The 24,338-nt window shown below is 51.2% G+C and overlaps 1 protein-coding gene across 29 annotated transcripts in view; it reads left to right on the plus strand.

The window, feature by feature from the left end:
- The window catches only part of BLM (BLM RecQ like helicase), a 169,672-nt gene extending 145,627 nt beyond the window's left edge, over positions 1-24,045 (plus strand). For 6 of the 29 annotated variants that reach the window (XM_049705762.1, XM_004278284.4, XM_049705758.1 and 3 more), the window contains one exon: positions 2,878-3,241. In XM_049705762.1, coding sequence (XP_049561719.1) covers positions 2,878-3,055 — 178 coding nt within the window. In that variant the 3' untranslated portion in view covers positions 3,056-3,241. Of the gene's footprint in view, positions 1-2,877; positions 3,242-5,170; positions 17,228-18,904; positions 19,160-20,828; positions 21,062-22,743 lie in introns of those variants that run through there. The other 23 variants (XR_007475457.1, XR_007475459.1, XR_004475940.2 and 20 more) reach the window with 23 other exon arrangements.
- Positions 24,046-24,338: the final 293 nt, after the last annotated feature.

The following is a 24,338-nucleotide window of genomic DNA, read 5'->3' on the forward strand; positions in this document are numbered from 1 at the left end:
GGGAGAAAAGAAAGGAAGGCAGATGTTACCAAATTGTCATTTCCTTGTTAAGTCCATAAACAGACATCTTGTATGTGCTAATCCTTCTGTTGGGGTATAGAAATTAAAGGCATTAGTAAATATTAGTTTAATTTTGTGGGTTTTATTTATTTATTTTAATTCTATTTAAACTTTTAAAAGAAAAAAAAACTTTACCCATTTATCCTACACCCACCCCACTCCAGCCTCTTGCAACCACCAATATGTTCTCGCATCTATAAACTTGGTTTATATATATGTATATATATATATTTAGGTTCCACATGTAAGAGAGGTCATACAGTATTTGTCCTTGACTTATTTCACTTAGCATAGTGCCCTCGAGGTCCATCAATGTTGTCACAAATGGCAGGATTTCATTCAGTTTTATGGCCGAATAATAATTTTTGTGGTTTTTAGTGTGCAAGTGACCTGCGGATGCTATTCAGTAGGGACATTTTCTTATTTTCTTCATTTATTCCCCCATTTGGGGAAATACTCATTTCCTCAGGCACTCACACAGAGTAGAAGACCTTCAAAGGCCTCTGTCCAACTCCCTGGGATTTATCATGAGGAAGCTGAGGCTTCCTGAAGCTTCCCCTGGGGAAGGTTTACGTGAAGCTGTCCCCAGCCTGGTACCAGTCTCACAGGTGGGACTGGACACTGGCTTACCCAGGCCTGCCTGGAGCACTTTCACTGCTGCACGTGGTCCACGGAGATTCCTGAAAACCCATCATGATCTCCTCATTGTTGGTAGTTAGAACAAAGTAAACCATTGGCTCCCTTATTGTTTTCACAACTTTTGTTGATAAGACGGAAGCACTTTGCCCTATGGCCTAGAACCTAAGCTAATAAGTAGTAAAACTCATATTTGTCCAAAAGCCAGTACCACTTTTGTTTTTGTTTTTGTTTCTTGCGGTACGCGGGCCTCTCACTGTTGTGGCCTACTCCCGTTGCGGAGCACAGGCTCCGGACGCGCAGGCTCAGCGGCCATGGCTCACGGGCCCAGCTGCTCCGCGGCATGTGGGGTCTTCCCGGACCCGGGCACAAACCCGTGTCCCCTGCATCGGCAGGCGGACTCTCAACCGCTGCGCCACCGGGGAAGCCCCAGTACCACTTTTGATGCTAGTTTTTAATTAGCCCGTGTGTTTAAGGTGGGATTATTTTCTAGTCCCTACTGGCTAAAACCAGGAAGTAGTGTAACTTTGCTTTACCCTGTAGCAGCCTCTTTATATCTGTGCCCCGTTATCCTCGTTTCCACTGAACCACTCTGCAAGGTGGCTTCCCACGTGTCCAGGCTGCTCACCTAGCTGAGGATCCACACAGCCACAAAATAAACGTGGCTCTTTGCCAGAACCCTTAACACCCCACCCTACCCTCAGAGTTTCACATCTTCAGAAGAACACGCAATGAACTGGTTGTGTTCTGGGCTCTGAGTGGGAGTAAAATGGATGACTCTGGTGAAATAGAGGCTGCTGATGGCAGATTCATTCTGCAAATCAACATAAACAGCAGGTTTTTGCTGGGGACTTAATATCTCAGCAGGAAATCAGCATAGGGAAATTTAAGGCTGCTTCTCTGCTGGTTTAGCACATCTTTGCCAGTTCTGCAGTAAAATTGCCCTCGAGCAAGAGTTTTTAAAAAACCACTCTTCCCTCAGCCCCACCAAAATGTCATTAGCAGACTGGTGGCCCTGATACCCGGGCCCCTAAATTCAGAGATCAGATCGGAGGCCATTTGTGTGCCCTGATGGTAGGAAATTAACACCAGGCATGAATTCAGCCCGGTTACAATGGGGCGGGAAATACTCGTTTAGGGAAAGGCTAACATGCTGACCCTGTGATTTTTTTTTTTTTTTTTTAACCATTTATTTTCAGGGGAGAGAAAAAGCTGTTATCTTCAGATCAGTGGGGGAAGTGAGGTGCTGGAAGGACTTTGTAATAGGCTGTGGCAGGGGCCTCTCACCCTTTCTTATTTTTTATTTTAATTTTATTTTATTTTTGCGGTACGTGGGCCTCTCACTGTTGTGGCCTCTCCCGTTGCGGAGCACAGGCTCCGGATGTGCAGGCTCAGCGGCCATGGCTCACAGGCCCAGCCGCTCCGCGGCATGTGGGATCTTCCCGGACTGGGGCACGAACCTGTGTCCCCTGCATCAGCAGGTGGACTCTCAACCACTGCGCCACCAGGGAAGCCCTCACCCTTTTTTAAAGGCAGCGAGTGGGAGGTGAGAGCAGGCAGATCTTGGAATGTAGACGAGCGAGCAAGCCCCTGGCAACGGGACCCTGACAGAGATGTGCCAGGCCCCAGCTGCTGCGGGCCCGGGGAACCACATCTGCAGCCTTCCCCTCTGCAGGAGGAGGCTCGCTCTACTCTGCTCTGCTCTGTCTCCACCCACCCACAAAGCCCCCTTCCTCTGGACTGTGGGAGCACAGTAATTCCACAGTGTCTATTGTCTGGGCATTGAGGCCTTAAACAAGGTATTCTCACTTCCTTTCTGTGGTCGGAGTAGATGGGAAGCATGGATCTCAGCTCAGATGCCTGGAGGGAGGCGTGGGAGAGGGAGGGGTCTGTGAAAGGGTAGAGAGAAGGCACATGGGGTTGGGCTCAAGTCACAGAATCCTTGATGTTTTAGGAGGACAAACGTAGGACAAATTGGTGTAAAGGGTGACAGTCATTTACTCCTTGAATTGTAAAGGAAATTGACCCCATCCAGGGCCATTATAGGCAGAAAATGCACAGAGACATGGAACACCAAGGAAAATCATGGATTATATAGCTGCATGCGGGTTAAGAGAAAGAAAACTGTTCACTTTTGGGTTTATTTGACATTTTAATTTTCTTTTCTTTGTCGCATTTTAGGGGGTCCAGCACATGCAGAAGGATACCTTCTAAAACTAAATCCTCCAGCATATTTGGACCCAGTTCAGCTTTGCATGGCTCTCAAGCAGCATCAGGAGTCAGTAGAAAATTGGGGATTATGGCTCCACCAAAGCCTGTAAATAGGCCATTTCTTAAGCCTTCATACGCATTTTCATAACAACCAAATCTCATCTCAGTGTACATAGATCTTAGTTGTTGTTTGTCAGCATCTGACCATCTGTGAATATAAAGCTGTTAGTTTCGTAATACCATTTGTAATTTTTATCCATATCTATTAATATTTAAATAAGTGCTTGGGGTGACAGTTCTTATTTTTTAAATAAACATTTTCTTTTGAAACGCATGCATGATTTGCTGCCACTGCAAGTGTTGTGGCCATCGTTTCTCAGAACATCTGAAGCAGCAGCTGAATCATCTCAGTGAGAGAAATTTTAAGTACAACATCATGAAACACAGAAGCCAAAGAAAAAGACTCACATGGGACAGCATGAAACTTTAAAACTTTTTGTAGAAGACAATGTAAACAAAATTAAAACATAAATGACAGAGAAAAAAGGGAAACAATATATGGCAAAGGATTAATATCCATAATATACAAAGAGTATCTATAAATCATTAAGAAAAAAAAGACAACCTAGTAGAAAAATGAACAAAGGATGTGACTAGGCTGTTCTCAGAAAAGGAAATGTAAACAGCCCACAAATATGTGAAAAATGCTCCATCTCCCTCATTAAAAGTACCAGTTAGAACAATGAGATGCCATTCTCTTGCCTAGCAGATTGTCAGCACTTAGATGATATTCCGAATCTGGGGTCCACAAGAACAGGGTCAAATGTTAAGAATGTATTAAATGCTGGTGACGTCCTTTAGCATCAGGGAAGCCTTACTTTTCAAGACCCCTCCCTGAATCGGCTAATGAGCCAGCAAGTCTCATAGTGTTTTGGCACCTCTTTTCAGACTTCCAGTCCCTCATTTTTGGAGACATCTTTTCTTAGCTGTCATGCAACCTTGGTTACACCTGTTTGGTGTCCCACTCCTCTCCTTGACCTCCGTCAAGAGGGTAGAGCTGAGGAGACCTTGCCTGGGCCAAAGGTGTTGGAAGACGGAGTTGGCTGGAAGTCTGTGGCCTTGGCCTGGAGATGGTGCTGAGGCAGACCCTGCACCCACCCCTAGGGGCCGCCCTTGTAGCTGCACGCCTACCTCTTGCCTCCTCGACCTCCACCTGGGCCCTTGGTCCCTCGTTTAATGCAGGAGACTGGCAGACAGGAGACTGGCAGACAGGAGTCTGCTGAGGGCCATGCACTGTTAACCTCCAGATGCCTTCAAGAGCTGACATTTTCAGGAACCATCTTTCCGGCAAGCTCTGACTCAAGTGGCCAGAAGAACCTTCTTGGGGTGAGGAGAGGAAATGGAGGGCAGAGTAGGCAGTAGTCAAGGCTGCTGGGATAATGTCGCTGGCCTGAGGTCGCCTTGGAGAGCTGGCAGTGCACGAGGGTGTCTGGCAGGAGGTCACACCCTTCTACCTTCAGCAGCTCTGGCTTTGGGGACAGAGTGGGTAGCCTCTGCACAGAGCTGATGCCACAGAGATCGGGTGACTTCCTGGCTCTGACCTCACTCGTTCATTCATTCCTTTACTGAGCCCCTCTTCTGCCCGGACTCTGGAGCTAGCTGTGCCCTCGGCAGTGCCCACTCTGCCTCCAGGGGCTCCCGGAGCAATGGGGAGGACAGGCGAAGGCAGTGCAGTGGGGGCCCCAGGGTGGAACGCAGAGTCTGTGAGCAGGGCCAGCACCACCCCCACCCCTGTCACCTACGCCTTTCACCAAGCACTGAAGAGGAACTCGCTGCAGGAACCTGAAGCCTGGAGACCTTGGGGTAGCCCGGGGTCAGGCAGGCCCCACACCCACCTCTTTAAAAATGTTGGGTTGTGGGGCTTCCCTTGTGGCGCAGTGGTTAAGAATCCGCCTGCCAATGCAGGGGACACGGGTTCGAGCCCTGGTCTGGGAAGATCCCACATGCAGCGGAGCAGCTAAGCCCATGCGCCGCAACTACTGAGCCTGTGCTCTGGAGCCCGCGAGCCACAGCTACTGAGCCCTTGTGCTCCGCAACGAGAAGCTACCGCAATGAGAAGCCCACACACCGCAACAAAAGAGTAGCCCCCGCTCGCTGCAACTAGAGAAAGCCCGGGCACAGCAACAAAGACCCAGTGCAGCCAAAAATAAACTAATTTTTTAAAAAAATGTTGGGTTGGAGCAGGGTCTGTTCAATTTCTCAGTCCCCAGGAGCAGCCACAGAAAATGCAAGCAGCCTCCTTCAGTTCAGCCTCCAGCTCCCAGAGAATGCAACCGTATCCATACAGCGTCATCTTAGGAGGACAGAAGCACACGGACTTTCCCTGAACCAAAACTGGGACCTCTGGCAGCTGAAGACAGAGATGGTGATAGCGAAGCCAATCCAGGCTGGGCGCTGGTAGGGGTCCTCCATGAGCGCCGAAATCACCACCACCTGGGAGGAGGGGCGGGGACAAATCCACAAAGGAGCTCCAGCCTAGGACCCTTCACTGGCCCACCCTCCCCAGGTACAGGTAGGCCTGAGGGTGGGGGCTCGGGCTCTCCCACCCTCGCCGTCACCCCTCTGGAGGGCACAGGAAGGATTAGAATCTGACTCTCCAGCTATATACATACCTTCCCCAGCCCCTCTCCCACCATGAGAACTTGCTCCAGAGAGCTGACAAGTCCTTGCTTATCTCCAGGGACAGGGAACCCACTATCTCACTGGAAGAGAGCAAACATGGAGAGCCCAGTCTATGCTGAGGGCTGTTCAGGCATTTTCACACATAGTAAGTCACTCCTTTAATCCTTCCACCAGCCCTGGGAAACAGGCACATATCAGTCTTTTTTTATGCAGAAACTAGAGTTCAGAAAGGTTATGTAATTGCCCAAATCCACACAGCTAGGAAATGGTGGTAATTAGGGTAACATACATCTCAGTTTGCATCTGCTGTCCAGGTGTAATAATTAAGACAGCTCCCTTTCATTCTTGAAAGTGCTCCAGTTTAGAAGATAAATTATAAGGAATCCAGGTCTATGCTCTTTCCCTGAACAATCCAACCTCCTCTCCCAACCCCATTTTTCTAGCCAAAGCCCCAGGGGCTGCTTGCTCAAAACTTCAGGCCCCTGGGGCAGGCCCCAGGGACAGAAGCTGCAGAACTATCAGCCAGCACAGCTAAGCTGTGGTTTTTTATCCAGAAGAGGAAGTGGAGGCTGTGGTCCAGGCCCTCTTGCTCTTCTTAAGAAACTGCTGCTCCTCCTACAGCTTGGAGCTGCTCTGAGCCCCTAAGGCCCACCCTGTGCTTGGGAGGCTCCCAGAGTCCCCACCCTGGCTCTCCTGCTCTGAGCAGCAGCCTGGGTTGGTGGCAGGGGTGAATCTCACCCAAGCCTGTGACCCCATCCTGACAGAGGCCCCTGAGCAGAGGGACAATGGCCCCTAAGGCCTTTAGTGGAGGCCAGGGTGGAGTCCCCAGGAGGCTCCAGCAGTCACTTCTGACTCAAGGCAGAAATCACGTCCCCCACGTGGCATCACAGACAGGATTTGGAGAAGCAGGCTGGTGGGACGTGCTTGGGGGACCCAAGCCTCTACAGGCCCCTGCTAGGTGCTCCAGGCCATGGGCCCAGCCCCCGTTTGCTAGGAGTCAAGGGCTCAGTTTCCACAGTTGTGCCAGACACCACCAGAGCTGCTAAGACAAAGACCCCTTGACCTTTAGAAAGCTCCTGCCTTTTAAAAAACACTCACTCTCCTGTTCTCCCCACCCCCAGACTGGCTTTCCTCAGCCAGACCCATGTTCCATGTTGGCAAGAGAAGAAGGAAGAAGGAAACAGAATCCCATAGAGGTTAGAGTGGGCTGCTGGGCCCCTGTTCTGGTTGCGGGGCAAAGGACAGAACACAGGACAAGAGGCTAGCCGGAAGCCTGAACTTGAGTCCACACAAGCAAGTGGTTCTGAGGAAGGGAGGCATTTCCCAACCAGGGAGCAGGGCCTGAGGCCGTGTCCCTACTGCCTGCAGGTGTGGGGGATGGGGTTTTGGTGTCATCACAGCTTGACTGCATGGTTCCAGCATCCCACAGAGAGTTTGGTGAGCATCAGTAGCCTGGATGGCCCCTCAGCCTACTCAGGGGGCCTCTGTATGTCCCTGTGGGTCCCACACACACGGCCTGTCCTGGTCCCACGTATTCAGCCTCTGCCAGGAGCCTTAAGCTCCCACAGAGGTCAGGCCTCGGCCCCTGCCCAGCTCTGTGTGGGAACAGAGCACACAGGTCCTTGCGTCCCCCTCCGCAGGGCAGGCGACTGGACATCCAGACCCGGTGACCTTCACTGCTCTCCGGACAGGTCTGAAACCCCAGCCTGGAAGGAGGCGTGTTTGAGAAACGAGACCTGCGGCCGGAGTCCCTCTCACGGCTAGCACCCCGAAGCTTCCTCCCGAGCGAGGGGCCCCCAAGCCTCTCGTGACCTGGGGAGCAGGGATCCCTGCTAACCTCAAGACGGAAGCATCAACCTCTGCGGCGGCCGTGGTTTGACAGTTACTGCGAGAGCAGGCCTCCCACGCCAGCCCCACGAGCCTACCATGTGCAGGCCACACGTGCCCCGCCATGGGGGACCGCCATCCACTTGTCACCGCCTGGTCCCCGCTCCCAGCCCAGCGGTCCTGCTCCCTTCGCACTCGCTGGGTGACCTTTGCAAGCTCTGTGGCCTTTCTGAGCCTCAACTTCTCATCTGCACGGTAAACGTAGCCGCTGGCCCTGCCGCCCGAGCTCGTTGCCAGCACCTCTGGTCAGATGTCCCACAAATGTTTGCTGGGCCAAACACAGAGAGCCAGGCATGGCCCTGGCACTCGGGGAGGTCACAGTCAGGGAGGGAAACAGCGATCGCTCACCCCGGGGGAAGGAGAGAAGCAGCATTGGGGTGTGGGGGTGCTGCGGGAGCCCCCAGGGGAGACCTAATCCAGTCCAGTGGGCACAGGAAATGAAGTTTGAGCCTTGGAGAATGAGTAGGAATTCAGAACACGAGAAGGACACCCCAGGGAACCGCAGGGGTAAAGGCTGGAGGTGTGATGGAGCTTGGCCTGAGAGGGGACCTCCCCAGGGTTAAGGACGGGCTGCGGGAGGTGGAGAAGCCATCCCAGATGGTCCTGGCTGAGGGGCGGGACCTGTCCCCAGGGAAGGCTCTGAAGCCGGAGAGACGTGATCCAATTTGCCTTCGAAAAATTACTCTGACCCCAGGGTCAGAAAAGGATTGGAGTGGGTGAGGCCGGACGCCAGCAGACAGGCAGGAGGCTCTTGCTCATCCAGCAAGAGAAGTAGCAGCTCTCAGGGTAGCAAGGTGACAGGAGTCGACAGATCCCACGGGCCAAGGAGGGGACATGGGGCAGGGACAGGGGCTGTTGACATGCTTTGAAGACATCCCTGAGAGATAGCGATCCCACGTCAGGCAGACCGACAGTCCTGGCCCTTTCCAGGTAGGAGGACGCTTTGTTGCCGGAGGGGTCAATTTGGGAGCCCCTGGTCCAGGCCCCAGTGCAGCCCCCCTGGGGCCCAGGATCTCCTGCGATGTGTGGGGTATGCATGCGTGTGCGCGTGAGGGTTCTGTCCAGCCCATGTTGCCTCCTCCGAGCTTGGCAAGTAAATCCGCAAAGGCCATACCAACACCCCACAAAAAAATGCCAACTCTGTGCTAATTTATTTTTTATATTTAAGAGCATGTGATGAATGCTCTGCTTATTGACCTAGAAAGTCATCCACAGCATGTTTTTGAGAAGCCGAACAGAATCCTACTCCTTTGCTGTAAATCCATGCCACCCTGCTGCCCAGCCTGGGACCCCAGGTCCCTCGTGGGCTGCAGGAAGGGCCATGTCATAAGGCACAGCACTCGGCATTGTATGTCTCTTAAATGACAGCTCAGCTCATTTTTTTTAAAAGGCTACAGAACAACATGACTAGTAAAGATTTTGTCACTTTACCTGTGTGTGTGTGTGTGTGTGTGTGTTTAGATAGAGAGGGTTGTTCACCAAAATATTAACAGTAGTGGAATTGAGATGATTTTTACTTTTCTGAATTGCTTGACTTTTTACAAAAAAACTCTATCATTTTTATAATCAGAATAAAACAAGGGAGAGCCACTCGGCCACCTTGGGGTTTAGCTTTGCTCCAGAAGGGCTGTGGGGTCAGAGCCCCCAGTGGACTAGGAATAGGCTGTGGGCCTGGAGCAAGCACCCCCTCCCAGGGCCAGCCCAGGGCCAGGACCAAGCGAGGCCAGCAGGCGTCAGTGGAGTTGAACTTGCACAGGGTGCTGAGGCTGGAGTGGCCCTGTGGCCTCTAGGCTGGGGACCCCAGGGTCTGGCCATTGCCACTGGGGCCACCCTGCCCATTCCTGAGCAGAAGGCAACACTTCCCCACCTGGCCACCCTTCTCACTTCCAGGGGACGAGTGCCCTGTGCTGGGTCACCTGCCTAGGTGCCAATGGGGAGCACAGCAGGAGCTCCAGCTCAAGGAGAGGGTGCTGCACAGGGGAAAGGAGAAGGGGGCCCCAGGTGGCCTGCAAGGACCCCCACCCTACAAGTCCTGCCACTCCCTCCGCAGTCCTTAGCTGAGGTCTGCACTTTGCCCCAGACCGGGGTTCTGGCTGGAAGGACCTAGCACACAGCAGGTGCCTAATAACATATGTTGGATGAGTGGGTGAAGGGGCCGCTATGAAGGCACCTGCCTAGATGGCCCTCCCCATGAGAGGATGAGAGGATGGGGACGGGGGCCTGGGGCCCACTGGATCTTAAAATCCCGCTGCCCACTTGGTACTGCCAGGCCTGTGGGGAGGCTCCCCCCTTACTGCTTCTGTTGGCTTCACCAAGACAAGTGAAAGTTGCCTTCCAGTTGGCCTTAGTATTCACTTAGATTTCCTTTGGTATGTGTGCATTGATGCTTTTGATTATTAGTGTCTTACTCATTCTCAGAAAGCTGGCCAATTTCCCCATTTACTGATTTTCTGAAGTCCACTCACGTGTGGGGAAGACCAGAATGCATGGAAGACTTGGAATTCAAACTAATAATCACTACCTGTGCAGAGCTTCATCCCAGCTGAGAAGGCAGAAGCCTAGGTCAGTGGTTCTCAAAGGTTCATCTCTGGAGGGCTGGGTGAAACAGTTTCTGGATCAGAAGACCTGGGCTGGGGCCTAAGGGTCTGCATTTCTAACATGCTCCCTGGTGATGCTGAGGCCACCAGCCACCCCGGGCACACTTTTTTTTCTTCTTTTTGACTGCTTTGGGTCTTCGTTGCTACACGTGGGCTTTTGCTAGTTGCAGCGAGCGGGGGCTGTTCTTCTTGCCGTGTGCGGGCTTCTCATAGCAGTGGCTTCTCTTGTTGCGGAGCACGGGCTCTAAGCACGTGGGCTTCAGTAGTTGTGGCGCGTGGGCTCAGTAGTTGTGGCTCGAGGGCTCTAGAGCGCAGGCTCAGTAGTTGTGGCACACGGGCTTAGTTGCTCCTCGGCATGTGGGATTTTCCCGGACCAGGGATCGAACCCGTGTTCCCTGCATTGGCAGGCCGATTCTTAACCAATGCGCCACCAGGGAAGTCCCCGGGCCCACATTTTGAGACCTGCCTAGGGCAGAGGAAAGGGCACCAGGGGTCAGCTCTCAGGGTGATTACAAACCTTAGCTGCTGGGAACTTAACTTTGGGCCTTGGGCAAGGCAACCTCTTTCATCCTTGGTTTCCCGCAATGTCAGCCGAGCCTTTAGGGTGGGCCGGAAGCCTCCAGAGGGTGTTTAGGAATGTGCAGGTGGAACAGCCTTGCTTGGTGAGAGCTATTTGCAGGAAGGGGTCTGTTGTCACAGAAAAGCTCCTCCAGCATCCAAGTACGTCTTCAACAGACTCGGCAACAGGGAAGCAGAAGCAGGAACGCTGTTTCCCACAGGCGCTTTGCAGAGAGCACTGGAGGTAAAGGAAACCTTAAAAGCAGTGGAAAGAGTGTAAGTTGAGATTTCCCAGTCCTTGCCAGCCTATGGAGTCAAATGGGGTCACATGACCTCCCAAATTTGCTGGAGAGCGGACTTCTGTCTCCCTGCCAAGCCAGGCAAATGCCACTTCATGATACAGTCCACTGGGGATTTGAGATAGGGGGCTTGGGGCGCCAGTGTGCTACAGAGGCGCTCCAGAAAACCGTCATTTCAGCATCCACTTAGAGCCTGGTCCCTTTGCCTTGACCCTACAACATCCAAAGCCAAACCTCAGAACAGGATGGGGCCAGTCACCCCGTGGGCTGTGTTTCACCAGTTCATAGCAAGGAAGACTATCAATGGCTCTGGAGTCAGAGTGCTTGAGGTCAAAGGCCAACTGAATCCATTTATTGTGTGACCTTAAGTAAGTTACTTAACTTCTCTGTGCCTGAGAGTGATCATAATAGCATAACCCTATGGGATTGATTGTTATGAGGGTTTAATGAGATAATGCGTGATCAGCAGGTAGCACACTGCCTGGCACTCACTGAACATGAACTTTTGTTATTGTAGCATAGACCCCCCCTATGTGTTGTCTGTTGCATATATCTGTGCAGAAATTGACTGGCGAATAAACTGGATGTAGTCCTTACTCAGCTCAGCCATTCTCAACTTGATCCTTTTTTTGAAATTGCTCTCTCAAAAAAAGAAGCCACCACCCGAGAGGGCAGTCCTGGAGAGGATGACTTCACCCCGTCTGCACTGGGCACCTGAGAGCATTGGGATGCTGTCTATGAGAGAGAGCTGCAAACTTGCCAAGAGTATGGGGATACAGGAGAGATCTGGTTATGGCTTGACTAATAAGGTGGAGGCAGAAACACAAGATTCCATTGGATGCATCAGTGCTTGATACTGGGACGGGAATGGCATTCTACTGGCTAACCTTGTTGGTCTGATAGAGAAGGAAATGAGGGAAACTGGGAGAAAATGAAGATCTTGAAGAATATGGCTTGAGATCACTAAAAGAATAGGAGGCAAAATTTGGTTTCTTTAATATTTCTGAAATGGATTACTCTCCTTCTGCAATACAGCTTTCTGGAAGTATTATAGAGAAAGAAGTTTTATCTAACATTATGTTGAACGTGGAAGACTTTTGGGGGCTTCCCTGGTGGGTCAGTGGTTAAGAATCTACCTGCCAATGCAGGAGACACGGGTTCGAGCCCTGGTCCAGGAAGATCCCACATGCTGCTGAGCAACTAAGCCCGTGTGCCACAACTACTGAGCCTGTGCTCTAGAGCCCGAGAGCCACAACTACTGAACCCGCGTGCCAGAACTACTGAAGCCCGTGCACCTAGAGCCCATGCTCCACAACAAGAGAAGCCACTGCAATGAGAAGCCTGCACACCACAGTGAAGAGTAGCCCCCGCTCGCCGCAACTAGAGAAAAGCCCACGTGCAGCAATGAAGACCCAGTGCAACCAAAAATTAATTAATTAATTTTTTTTTAAGTTATTAAAAAAAGAAGACGACTTTTTGAATCCTTCCACAAAGCTGTCTGGATTTCATATTTGTATTGACAAAGGAACTTTTGATGCCATATGCCTTAATCCTGACAATGCAATTGAGAAGAGGAAGCAACATGTGAAATCTCTCTCCAGGGTGAGAGAATAAACCTGACACAGAAAATACAAGTGCAAGTAAATGTTTAGTAAGTACACAGGATGCACATGTTGAATAGATAAAGTGGGTTGGTAAAAAAAAAATCATGAGCATGTAAGTGGTTGGGTTTTAGAGATCAACCAAGAATAATTTAAAATTTTCTTTTGTATTTGAGATGTAAATATTTTTCTTTCTGATTAAAAAAAAATTCCTGTAACTGCTGAACAGTTAAAAACCTTAAAGCAGTAAATGAATCTACAAAAAGCAAAAAAAAAAGCCTCCTTCAGGCATGGACACATCCAGCTATCTAATCATCATAAGCAACCAGATTCTGGGTTCTGGAAATTGGCAGACAGCACCTCCTAACATAGGAGGTCTCAATACAGACTCTAGGAACCCCTGGAAGACCCAGGGATGGATGTCAGAGGGTGTATAAACCTCTAAATTGTATGTACTCTTTTTGTATGTCTGTGCAGATTTCTGGGAGAAGGGCCACGACTTTCTTCAGATGGTCAAAGAGACCAGCACCCCTAGAAAGTTAAGAGACCCTGCCTCAGAGAGACTGAAGAAGGCCTCAGCAGGCTCCCTGGACAGTACAGCTCCTCCCAGGAGCACACAGGGGCTCCCTGAAACCAAGACCCAGGACTGAGCTAGCTCTGCACGTCCTTACCTGAGAGCCAAGCCTTCTCCAAAGTGAGGAGAGGACTCAACACTACAAAATGGGGAGAACAAATTAGGAATTGTAAACACCAGGCAAAAAAGCCTGATGACAGTTCGCCATAATGACCAGCTGCCTGCAATCTGGTGGGGGAGACAAGCCTTGGGGAAGAGGAAGGGAGCTGCCCCATCACAGACCAAGCAGATGGTGTGCTCGGCAGGGTGGCCGGGACAGCCGGAGGATCGGGCGTGGAGAGGTGTACAGAGTCCATGGTGCAGCTCAGACTAAAACAGTCGAAAGAGCTGCAGAACAGGGTGAGTGCAGGCTCTGGGGCATATCAGCCACGTGAGCCCTTAGCTTCCCTTAGCCTCGCTTTCTCAACTGAAAAATGGGATTTGGTGGGATGGTGGTAGATACCTGGCCTGTCTCCTCCTGGGCTTGCTGTAGAGCCAAGAAGCCCGTGCATGTTGTGATGGGTTCAAGGTCGGCTGCAGCAGCAGCTGGGGCCTGGGTGGCCTGAGTCTGAATCCCAAGTTGGCACTTTCTCCCTGGGCGCTCCTGTGTCTAATGGGGTCAGGGCGGTCCTGCCACAAGGCTCGCTTCCTGGACTTCCCAGAGCATGGCAAGCGCTGGGCAAGCCGTGGCCACCGTCCTCATTCACACGCTCAGCGGGACACCCTCGGGGGCTACTGTCAGCCCCCTCTGTTTTGGTAAGAGCTGTGCAAACAGAGGGCTGGGATTGAACAACAGAGAGGAATCCAGGTGGGGGTGGGAGAGGAGGAGGAGGGGGCATTTAGCAAGGAAAGAGCAGAAATGGCCCAGAGAGAAAAGCAGTTGCAGCTTTATTATGGGGAAGGATGAGATTCCTTTTCCCCATCTCCTCACAAAAATACTCCAATCAAGTATTTCTTGTTTCCCTGTGGAATGGATCTATTCCAAGCTCAGCAGCTCCATTACAGGAAGCCTGCGCTTCCCATGCCTTTACAGGAATCCACCCTTACCGCAACCTGTGAGAGGGTCCTGCTAGTCCCTGAGGCAGCTGAGCCCTGAAACCAGGCAGGTGTTGGGCCCGGGATTCTCCTCAGGCTGCCTGATGTCACCAGGCTGGTGGGGCAGGACGAGAACAGGCCGGGGGCTGACAACACCCAGGACACGCTGAGAGCTCGACCCAGCTGCCCAGAGGCTCCTGGCCCATCCTTTTTTTTTTTTGACCAAGTCCCACGGCATGCGGGATCTTCCCTGACAGGGATTGAACCCACACCCCTGCAGTGGAAGCGCAGAGTCTTAACCACTGGACCTCCAGGGAAGTCCCTGGCCCATCCTCTTGATGGAGGGTCAAGCTGCACTGCCCTGTCATGGCCCATACTGCTCCTGCAGCCCCTTCCCTGGGCAGGTGCGGGACCCTCCCAGAAAGGCCTGACCGACCCTTTTTTAGCCTTGATCCCAGATTCCCCATCTATTCTGATGCTGCTTCCTCACCAGGACAACTCAACCTGCCACCTGGCCCAAGGTCCTGACCAGGTCCTGGGCTGGTGATGAGAGCGTGGCTATGGGGCAGTGGGTGAATGGGGTGAGGCAGGCATGAGGGGAAGTGGGGTCACTCCTCCTGGGAGGGCTTGGATTGGTGGTGTGCCTCCTGGCCTGGCCCCCGTCCCCAGTGACGCTCCGGACCGAATTTCCCCAGGGGAAGGGCCACAACCACATATTCTCTTCAAGGCCCCAAGATGGGAAGTGAGCTGCTCATGCCACAGGCAAAGACCTTCCTGCCCTCTGAAGTTGGCTACCCTGATCCCGAGGCCCCATATCTGGGGTTGGAATTTCCAGTTCTTCAAACCTGTCTGTTCAGTTCTTCAAACCTGTTGCTGACTTGCTACGTGACCTTGGGCAAGTCACTTCCCTCTCTGGGCCTCAGAATCCTCACCAATAGAATGAGTGATCCAATATGCCCACCCACTAGGACATTCCAAAACTATGAAATGTTCATAGCCATGTGATCTTACATAATGAGACACATTCCTTTGATCTGACAAAAATGTAAATGGCCCTGGTAAATGACTCAGCAGTCCTCAACCCTGACCTGTACAGCCACATCACTTGGGATGGGAAGGGAGAGGTCCCACCCAGACCCACAGCATCCGAGTCTCTGGGCCTCTAGGCCTCTGGGTGGGCAGGACCTGGAGATTTGCATTTGTTAAGAGGCTGCCTAGGAGAGGATTTCAGACTTTAGAAGGCAGAGTGAGGGGAGAACACAGACTCTCCCTACCCCAGTACCTGACAAAGTGAGCAACAACGACAAATTATGAAGAGAATGAGCCGACAATCTCCAGAGCAGTGGCCTCCAGGGCCCTCCGTCCTCACGAATCCTGGGCTGCCTGGGACATGGGAGTAGGACACAGGCCTGACTGGCTGGGCAGAGGGGGTCTGGGGTGCAGGGTATGTGAGGGATGGCAGGAAACAGAAGACCTGTGCCCCCAGCAAGGGTGGCCTCGGTGGGGGGAGTCTCCCCCAACCCCTGCACATTTGGGCTCCCAAAAAGCAGACTAAAAACAACACAGCTCTCGAAACCCTCCTTCTGGGGGAAGGCAGCCTGGTTCCCATGTGAGAAGTGGTGGAGTTGCTAAATTAACTGAGCAAGATGAAAAGAACTCGCAAGGCCACCCTGCCAACTGCCAGGAAGGGGAAGAAAATCTTATGAGGGCACGGCTGGGAGGGGATGGGGCTGAGGATCAAAGGCAGCTTCCCTGAAACTAATAGCTTCAGGAGAGAGAAAAGTTAATGAGAAGATGAGTCGGATATAAAAAGAGCACAGAGGAGAGACGATTAAAAAATAGCATCAGGGGCTTCCCTGGTGACGTAATGGTTAAGAATCCACCTGCCAATGCAGGGGACACGGGTTCGAGCCCTGGTCCAGGAAGATCCCACATGCCGTGGAGCAGATAAGCCCTTGCGCCACAACTACTGAGCCTGCACTCTAGAGCCCGCGAGCCACAGCTACTGAAGCCTGTGTGCCTAGAGCCCGTGCTCCACAACAAGAGAAGCCACCCCAATGAGAAGCTTGCGCACTGCATCAAAGAGCAACCCCCGCTCGCTGCAACTAGAGAAAGCCCGCGCGCAGCAACGAAGACCCAACGCAGCCAAAAATAAATGAATTAATTTAAAATATATATATATAGCATCAGGAGATGCAAAGAGAGCTTGAAGAGGAAAGGACACACACTAAGGACCCAAGCAGGACCACTGCACATCTAAAAACGGAGTTACAACACAGGGCCCAGGTCTGAAAAGCAAATTCATGGCACAGAGAGAAACTTGAACTAGTCACAGTGAATTCAGAGAAAGAGGACACATAAATTCAAACAACTAAAGAGAAGATGATCATTATGGAACACAGACCTTCCCACCTCAGAGGGCTTGGAGTCCCTGAAGTAGATTATCCAACAGCTAAAGCAAAAGAATGTTTAGAGAAACTCTCCCTGAACCAAAGGGAGAACCCACTGTGTTGATTGAAAGGGTACAAGAGGGATTCAGACTGATCAACACCGGGAGCACACTGAATCCGGTGGAGTTGCTGGACTTTAAGGATAAAGAAAACAACCCTTCAGGCACCCATGAGGAAAACCCAAGTCAACAATGAGGGGAGAGAAAAATCAGTCTGGCCTCATGAAAAGAAAATAAAAGTGGAGTCAGTATTGCTAAGGGAGCTCTCTAAAATGGAGCCGGAGGCCACTGAGGGAGTGTGACTTAAGCATGCCTCAGCCCAGATGGAATCTTCTCGTCTTAACACAGGCATCCAGAACATCTGTCCAATGTCCCAGAGACTCCAGATACATATTGGACCCTTACCCTCAAATAATTCATGACAGCCAATCCCTTAAGGACAAATATTTCCTTTCTTGCGTCAGCACAGCCTCGTGGCTTTTGCCTTTACAAGCCCCTGACTCTTCCTCTCCCCTGGAACACTTTTTTGGTTTTACCCAAGTCTGTGTCTCCTGACTTAAAATCCTTAAGACCCCAAATAAACTCTTTCCTTATTTGTAGCCTTGTGAGGGTTGTTTTTTTTTGTGTGTGTTTTGTTTTTTTTTTTTGGTTGACAGCCTCAGATTTTTCCACAGCAACATTCAGGACCAGAAGACAAGGGAGCTGAGTGTTCGAAGTGGTATGGAAAGGGGGAAACCAAGAATTTGACACCCAGTAAGGTTGTTTGGATTCGTAGACAACATGGAAAGGGTCGAGGAAAATAGCACCCTTGAGCCTTTTTTTGAAGGAAAAAAAAAAAAAACCATACTCAGCCATGAAATCTAGCTAACCATTAAAAGTGTTCGTTTTGGGGAGTTCCCTGGCGGTCCAGTGGCTAGGATTCGGCACTTTCACTGCCGTGGCCCCAGGTTCAGTCCCTGGTTGGGGAACTAAAATCCCGCAAGCCACACAGCACAGCCAAAAAAAAAGTGTCCATTTTTCAAAGGTAAAATCATGACTCTCAGACAATATAAAATGAACACATGTCAAAATTTTTATTAAACTCATTAAGTAATTAGGGAACAAGTAATATTTTCCAATTGATTCAAAGGAAAATTGGAACAACACACACATATATAGGCAGATAAGAAATACTGAAATGAATTTACATATACGTGTAAAACTGATGAATGGCCACAGACAGCAGTCAGTTGTATTCCACTGGACAAAATCCATTTGCATTTCTGATAGACAAGCCCTACTCTAGGTTTTCTACAACTTAGATTTGCTCAAAGACAATGAATGGCATGAGTCCCTACATGCAGGACACCCACCAGTCTTTTTTGTTGTTGGTCTCATTCAAAGTCCTTCACAGATTTTCCTGATTCAGCCAAGAAATGACTCCGAGTGCAAAACTCAGGGGCACAGTGAGCTTAAAAAATGGAATGGAATCTATTTAAGTATAGGACTAAGACGAAATACTAGGAGAATTATAGTTGCAGAACAGAATATGTGTTATAAACCTTGACAAAGTGAAAATATTAGCATCAAAATCAGGAACTGTAGCGTGTGAGGAGGGAGGATGTATACAGGAAGTGATCATCTTTTTCATCCCAAGAAATACTGAGCCTGCCAAAAGTGAAGGGTTTATTCTTTTTCCCCAAGACTCCAATCTCTTAATGAGTTTCATAATTTTTTTCTTACTGTTAGAGACATTCATTATGAACTAATATCTCTGTGGAAAGTAAAAATTTATTTAAGATTCAGCAATTTTTTCATTTTCTTTCTGTTAAACTCAATTAAAATTAAGTAGTTTAAAATATAGCACGTGTGGTACAATCCCATTTTTAAAAATTATTTCCACCTATTTACCTTTCTCTCTACCTGTACCTTGTTGTCTCTCCAAAGTTCTCTGTGTACAGATGACGTTCACCAAATGTTAACAGTAAATGATGGGCTGTATTAAGCATCTACTCTGTGCCAGAAAGCTCTAGGAGCTGAGAATACAGCAGAGAACAGAAGAGATAAAAATCCTGTGCTCAGGAAGTTGGCATTCTAATGGAGGGATTTATGGCTTCCTTCTTTGTACTTTTCTAGATTGCTTGTTTTGTTTTGTCTGAGAACGAGCATGTGTCATTTTTATATAAACAATGGTCATTACCTTCACACACACCTCAGATGATTCTTCTGAATAGCCGGAGTGGAGAAACCACTACATTGTAAGCTGTATGAGTCATTAACACTTTAATGTAAATAAGGTTTTTAGGAAGGCAGCATGAGGACCCAGAGTCTCTGCAGATCCCGACCTGGGCACCTAAGTCCTGGGAAGAGCTGAAGAGGGGAGTTGGTTTCCAGGATCTTCAGCCCCTCTCGGCTGGAAGAACCATTGAGCTTGTCTCCTGGCTCCTCGGCCAGAGTTTCCTGTTCCTGTCCTGGGATCCTAAGCCTGTGAGACAAGATGCCCATTCTAGCTGGCCCTGGACCCAGGCAGCTGAGGGCCCGGCCCAGCCTTGGTAAGTGTCTGGGACGTGCCCGGCCAGGGTTCTCCTCCCTGTAGCCTTGGGGGCACCGAGCCCCATCTGACTCCACTACCCTCACCTCCCACTCCCACCTCTTGAGTGCAGCCCTGACCCCATCCTTCTCCATTTGCACCCTCACTCTAGCCACCCTGGCCTAAGTTTGCCTTCCCCACACCACCTGGCCTTTGCACGTGCTTTTTCCTCCACCAGAATCCCCTTCCTACCCTCCTTCCCTCACCCCTAGATCCCAAGACCCCCTCCTCTGGAGGCCTCCCTGACATACCTCCCAAACCCACAGGTCAGGCCCCTGCCCGCTTCTGTGGGCTGTGAACTGCCCCGGCCCCCGTGGGCCAGCCTGCTCTGCTCAGCCCTATGGCCCAGTGCCAGCCGGGGCCTGGTGTCGGGGAGCCAGGAAGGCATGTGAGTGAGACTGGGCCTTGGCCTCTTACCAGTAGGGTGACCTCAGCCAGGTCCCTTGTCCTCGCTGACTATTTCCTCATCTGAAAAATAAGGACATTGTATGTTTGTTTTTTTGGTTGGTTTTTTTTTGGCCGCTCTGTGTGGAGGCATGTGGGATCTTAGTTCCCCAACCAGGGATAGAACCTGCACCACCTGCAATGGAAGTGCAAGGTCTTAACCACTGGACCGCAAGGGAAGTCCCTTTTTTTTGTTTGTTTTATAAATTTATTTATTTATTTGTTTGTTTTATTTTTGGCTGCATTGGGTCTTTGTTGCTGCGCGCAGGCTTTCTCTAGTTGCAGCGAGCGGGGCCTACTCTCTGTTGCGGTGCGTGGGCTTCTCATTGCAGTGGCTTCTCTTGTTGCAGAGCACGGGCTCTAGGCACGCGGGCTCAGTAGTTGTGGCTCACGGGCTCTAGAGCACAGACTCAGTACTTGTGGTGCACGGGCTTAGTTGCTCCGCGGCATGTGGGATCTTCCCCGGCCAGGGATTGAATCCATGTCCCCTGTGTTGGCAGGCAGATTCTTATCCACTGGGCCACCAGGGAAGCCCTGTTTGTTTTTTTTTAATAAGGACATTGTAAATCTTCTTCATGGGGTCCTTGAAAGATATAAAAAAGATAACATGTATTTCTTATTTTAAAGTTTATTAAAAGAATAATAATGAGATATAAGCTTAAAGGAGGAGGGGAAGTGAAAGGGGGAAATCATCAAGTCAGTAACAAAAGAAAAGTGATGAAGAGTTTAATTGAGAAAAAAAGTCCAACTTTCCTGAGGGGAAAGAGATTCCCTACAGAGCCCACTGAGGGTCTGTGGGTCCAGGGGGTCGGACACCTTCAGACACCATGGAGGACCCCGGGCAGGGCTGGGTCCCCGGCCTCCAGGCCCAGTGGGAACTTCCTTCTCAGACCCCCGTACCTTCCAGCTCAGCATACCCTGTGCCCCTTAGAACCCTGGGAAGCATCACCCCACACAGTATCCACCAGCTCCCCCAGAAGTTCCCTAGAATCGTTTTCTCTATTCACGTAGCGAGCTCACTGAGCAAACGCAGCTCTGGGGCAAGCCCCCAGCACCCGTGGGTGAATTGAGGTCACCACCACCCCAGCAGTGCCAGGTGAATCTCCATACAGGCGGGGGCTGGGGGGGGCGGGGTGAGGGCTGGGGCTGTCACCCTGTGTCGCCTGATGTGCCTCCTCCTCCCTCAGGAAACAGCGGCGTGAACTCTTCCCTTCGTCTGCCATGGGCGCACACAGAGCATGTGACAGGCAAGGCCGCAGCCTGAGCCCCTGCTCCTCCCTGCCCGCGGCTCCCCCACCTTCCTGAACCCACCCAGCCTCTGATCTGCACGCCCACAGTTCCCACTGGGCAGAACTTGAAAGTCACATTCCCCTCTGTCGGACACCTACTCTGTGTACCAGGTGCTCACCTCACCTGCGAGGTAGGTAAATTGTCCCCATTTTACAGATGGGGAGACTGAGGCAAAAAAGCAGCAAATAGGTTGCTGTAGGCCACACAGCTGGGATTGGCAGCCCACCTGGCTCTGAGGTCTTCCAGCTCACCTTTCTGCCCCAGCCCCAGTACCCAGCAGGGACAGAGCAGTGTGATGCAGAGGGCGCTGAGTGAGGCTGCATGGGGAGGGGGCCTCTAAGGGACGTGGGAGCCCCGGCTGCAGGGTTTACGGCAGCCTCTGAGGGATGGGCACAGAGGAGCTGCCCCCTCCCCTGTGAGCACACTCCAGGGACTCTCGTTCTTTTTCCGGGCTTGCAGCACTCCACTGAGGGGATGCCCGGAATCCCTTATCCCCCTCCCCCACTGTTGGATACGTAGGTTATTTCTAGTCTTGCTAAGACAACAGTGCTGTGATGACTACCCTTGTGATGACATCCCTTTGCATGAGTGTGTGTGTGTGTGTGTGTGTGTGTAGGGTAAATTCTCCAGGCAGGCCCCACAGATGGGATGCTGGGCCTCTCGCCAGGAGGACACAGTTTCCAGGAGGACCCCTCACTGGGACTCACCCAAGCTCACTCCAGGCCCAGCCAGTCCCCAAGAGCCAGTTGCCCAGAAAGACTGCCCAGAACCACCAATAGCCTTTCCCTATGCCAGAGCTCTGTTTGGTTGGCTAGTTGGGTTTTTTTAGCCAAAGGTCAGTGCTGGGCTACAGTCTTGGGTGCACAAGGTACAGAGCTGGTCTGGGCAGATTGTTATGCAACTCAGACAAGAAAGCAGAGTTTGGGGAGCAGAGAGGTTCCTGCTGGGCTGCCTGCCAGGGAAGAAGGGGATGTAGGGGCCCCACCCATGCAGAAGGCCTGAGGGGTTCAGGGAAGGCGCAGTGACCACCCAGTCCCAGGGAAATGGGTCCAGCCATCGCCCCAGTCCCTCAGCCCCATTCCCTGCATTCCTGGGAGTCTGTCCAGAGTGTCTACGTGAGCTCAGAAGCCAGTCTGGGCAGGTACTGAGACTGGATGGCCATTTCCTTCCCCTTTGCCAGCTCTGGCCCCTCAGCTGCCTACACGGGGTACCCCACTGATGCAGGAACATCCAATGGGGCCTCCCCTGTGCCCACAGCCCTGACCCTTCAGCATGGTAGCGAGCTCTGTGACAGCAGAGTGGGTCTGGGTCATGGGTACCCAGCACAGAGCCTGGCACATCACAGATGCCCAGTGCTGTGCCCCACTGAACACCCTGACAGCGGCACACCAGCAGGGAATGGGGACAAAGCCGTGCCTGGCCGAGGGCCCCCAAACAGGACCCACCCTGGGGAGGACAGGAAACGGGGGTTCCATCAGCACTTCAGCCAGAGCTACCAGCAACAAATTAACAAGAGAGGAGAAAGAGAAATGAAGAAATCCTTCCCCCAGAGCCTGAGGTCACTTGGGGCGAGGCTGGAGGAGCCCAAGCTAGCTTCCTTCAAATGGTACATATATTATATGACATCCCTAGATAGAGAGTCCAGTTTCTTTCACCTTCTTTTGTGCATTTCAGGAATTTTTTTAGCTAATTAACTTAAGGGCTCTGGTGCCTAGGATTGGGGATTCTAACAAGCCTGGTTTCAGACACAAGGCTTCAGGTGTCCCTGCTCACTTCTGTTCTTAGTAAGTTTTCCCTGCGTCTGTGCGCCAGGGCGAGCTCATTAAACAAAGTGGCCATGCCGATTGTCTGCTCCCTGACCGCCGGTGAGGAAAGACTGCTTCAATGGCGGTGTCAGAAGAGGCAATGGATCCCACTGCAGAAGTGCATTCAACTCCCCTGCAGACACACTAATCAGGAGGTGACACAGAGCCGCGCAATCCCCAGTTTCCATACACATCGATGCCTGGCAACTAGCATGTTTTCGTTTTACTCCAGCTGCCTCCACCGTTCGTAAGTGGAGGCTGAAAAACCAGCCCATTTCGGCAACTCCTGACCGTCTGCTCCGGTGAGAATCTGGGTCATCCCACCCGCTGCTCACTGCCAGGTGCTGAGGGCAAACCTCCGGGCCTTTGCTTGTGTGTCCCTCTGCCTGGGGAGCCTCCTGCTACTATCCTTTTAGAAAGAGGTAGAATCGTGACTGTCACACATATATAAAAATGAACAGGTGTTAAAGAGTATATTATGGGCTTCGCTGATGGCGCAGTGGTTGAGAGTCCGCCTGCCGAGGCAGGGGACACAGGTTCGTGCCCCAGTCCGGGAAGATCCCACATGCCGCGGAGCGGCTGGGCCCGTGAGCCATGGCCGCTGAGCCTGCGCGTCCGGAGCCTATGCTCCGCAACGGGAGAGGCCACAACAGTGAGAGGCCCACGTACCGCAAAAAAAAAAAGAGTGTATTATACTCCTAAATCAATAAGAGAGGTATTATAATCAGTTCAAAAGAGAATGTGAAGAACAGACACATTTATTGATCAGGACTATTGAAACGAATGTGGACACAGAGGCAATACTGAGGAGGGGAAGTCAGTCTGTTCTACAGGTCGGTTCAGAATCTACAGTGTAGACAGGAATTAGTTTGAATCACTATCAGTTACCTGCAATTTGCAGTTGTAAAATAGTCTTCATAGACTGGAATCCGATAATCCCAGGGATGTCCTGCAAGTTGAGATACTGCAGAGCTTTTCCACAGATTGTACAAAGACTCACCTTCAGCCTTGACCACCCAACGTCCTTCACCTGACCTGCTTGAGGCCACGCCTCCTCAAGGACGCCCTCCCTGGCTCCAGGCGGGGTAGGTGCCATCCACTCAGCCCCCGAGTCCCTGCAACTTCTGATCACACTGTCTCCTCCGTCAGACTATGAGATTCTTAAAAAAGAAGTTGCATCTTCTTGGGACTTCCCTGGCAGTCCAGTGGTTAAGACTCTGTGCTTCCACTGAAGGGGACATGGGTTCAGTCCCTGGTTGGGAAACTGAGATCCTGCATGCCTTGCAGTGCAGCCGAAAATAAATAAATAGAAGTTGCATCTTCTCTACCTGTCATTGTGCCTGTGAGAACTCAAGAGACATTTGTTGAATGAATGAATGAGAGAACAAAGGAACAATACAGGGTCCTTAAACCAGGGTGGTCCACGGGGTGCACCCATAAGACAGTAAAAGACCTGTGATGCAGCAGTTGAAGGTCAGCAGTGCCTCATGAAAATGTGTACGTCTCCAGCTTCATCTTATTAAGGGCATCTCAGAAATAAGGCTCTGAGAGCAGACAAGCTTGGAAATGCTGGGTTAAACATAAACAGCTTCTTTGCTTTTT

The sequence above is a fragment of the Orcinus orca genome, chromosome 2, assembly GCF_937001465.1.
Source record: "Orcinus orca chromosome 2, mOrcOrc1.1, whole genome shotgun sequence".
NCBI lineage: Eukaryota > Metazoa > Chordata > Mammalia > Artiodactyla > Delphinidae > Orcinus > Orcinus orca.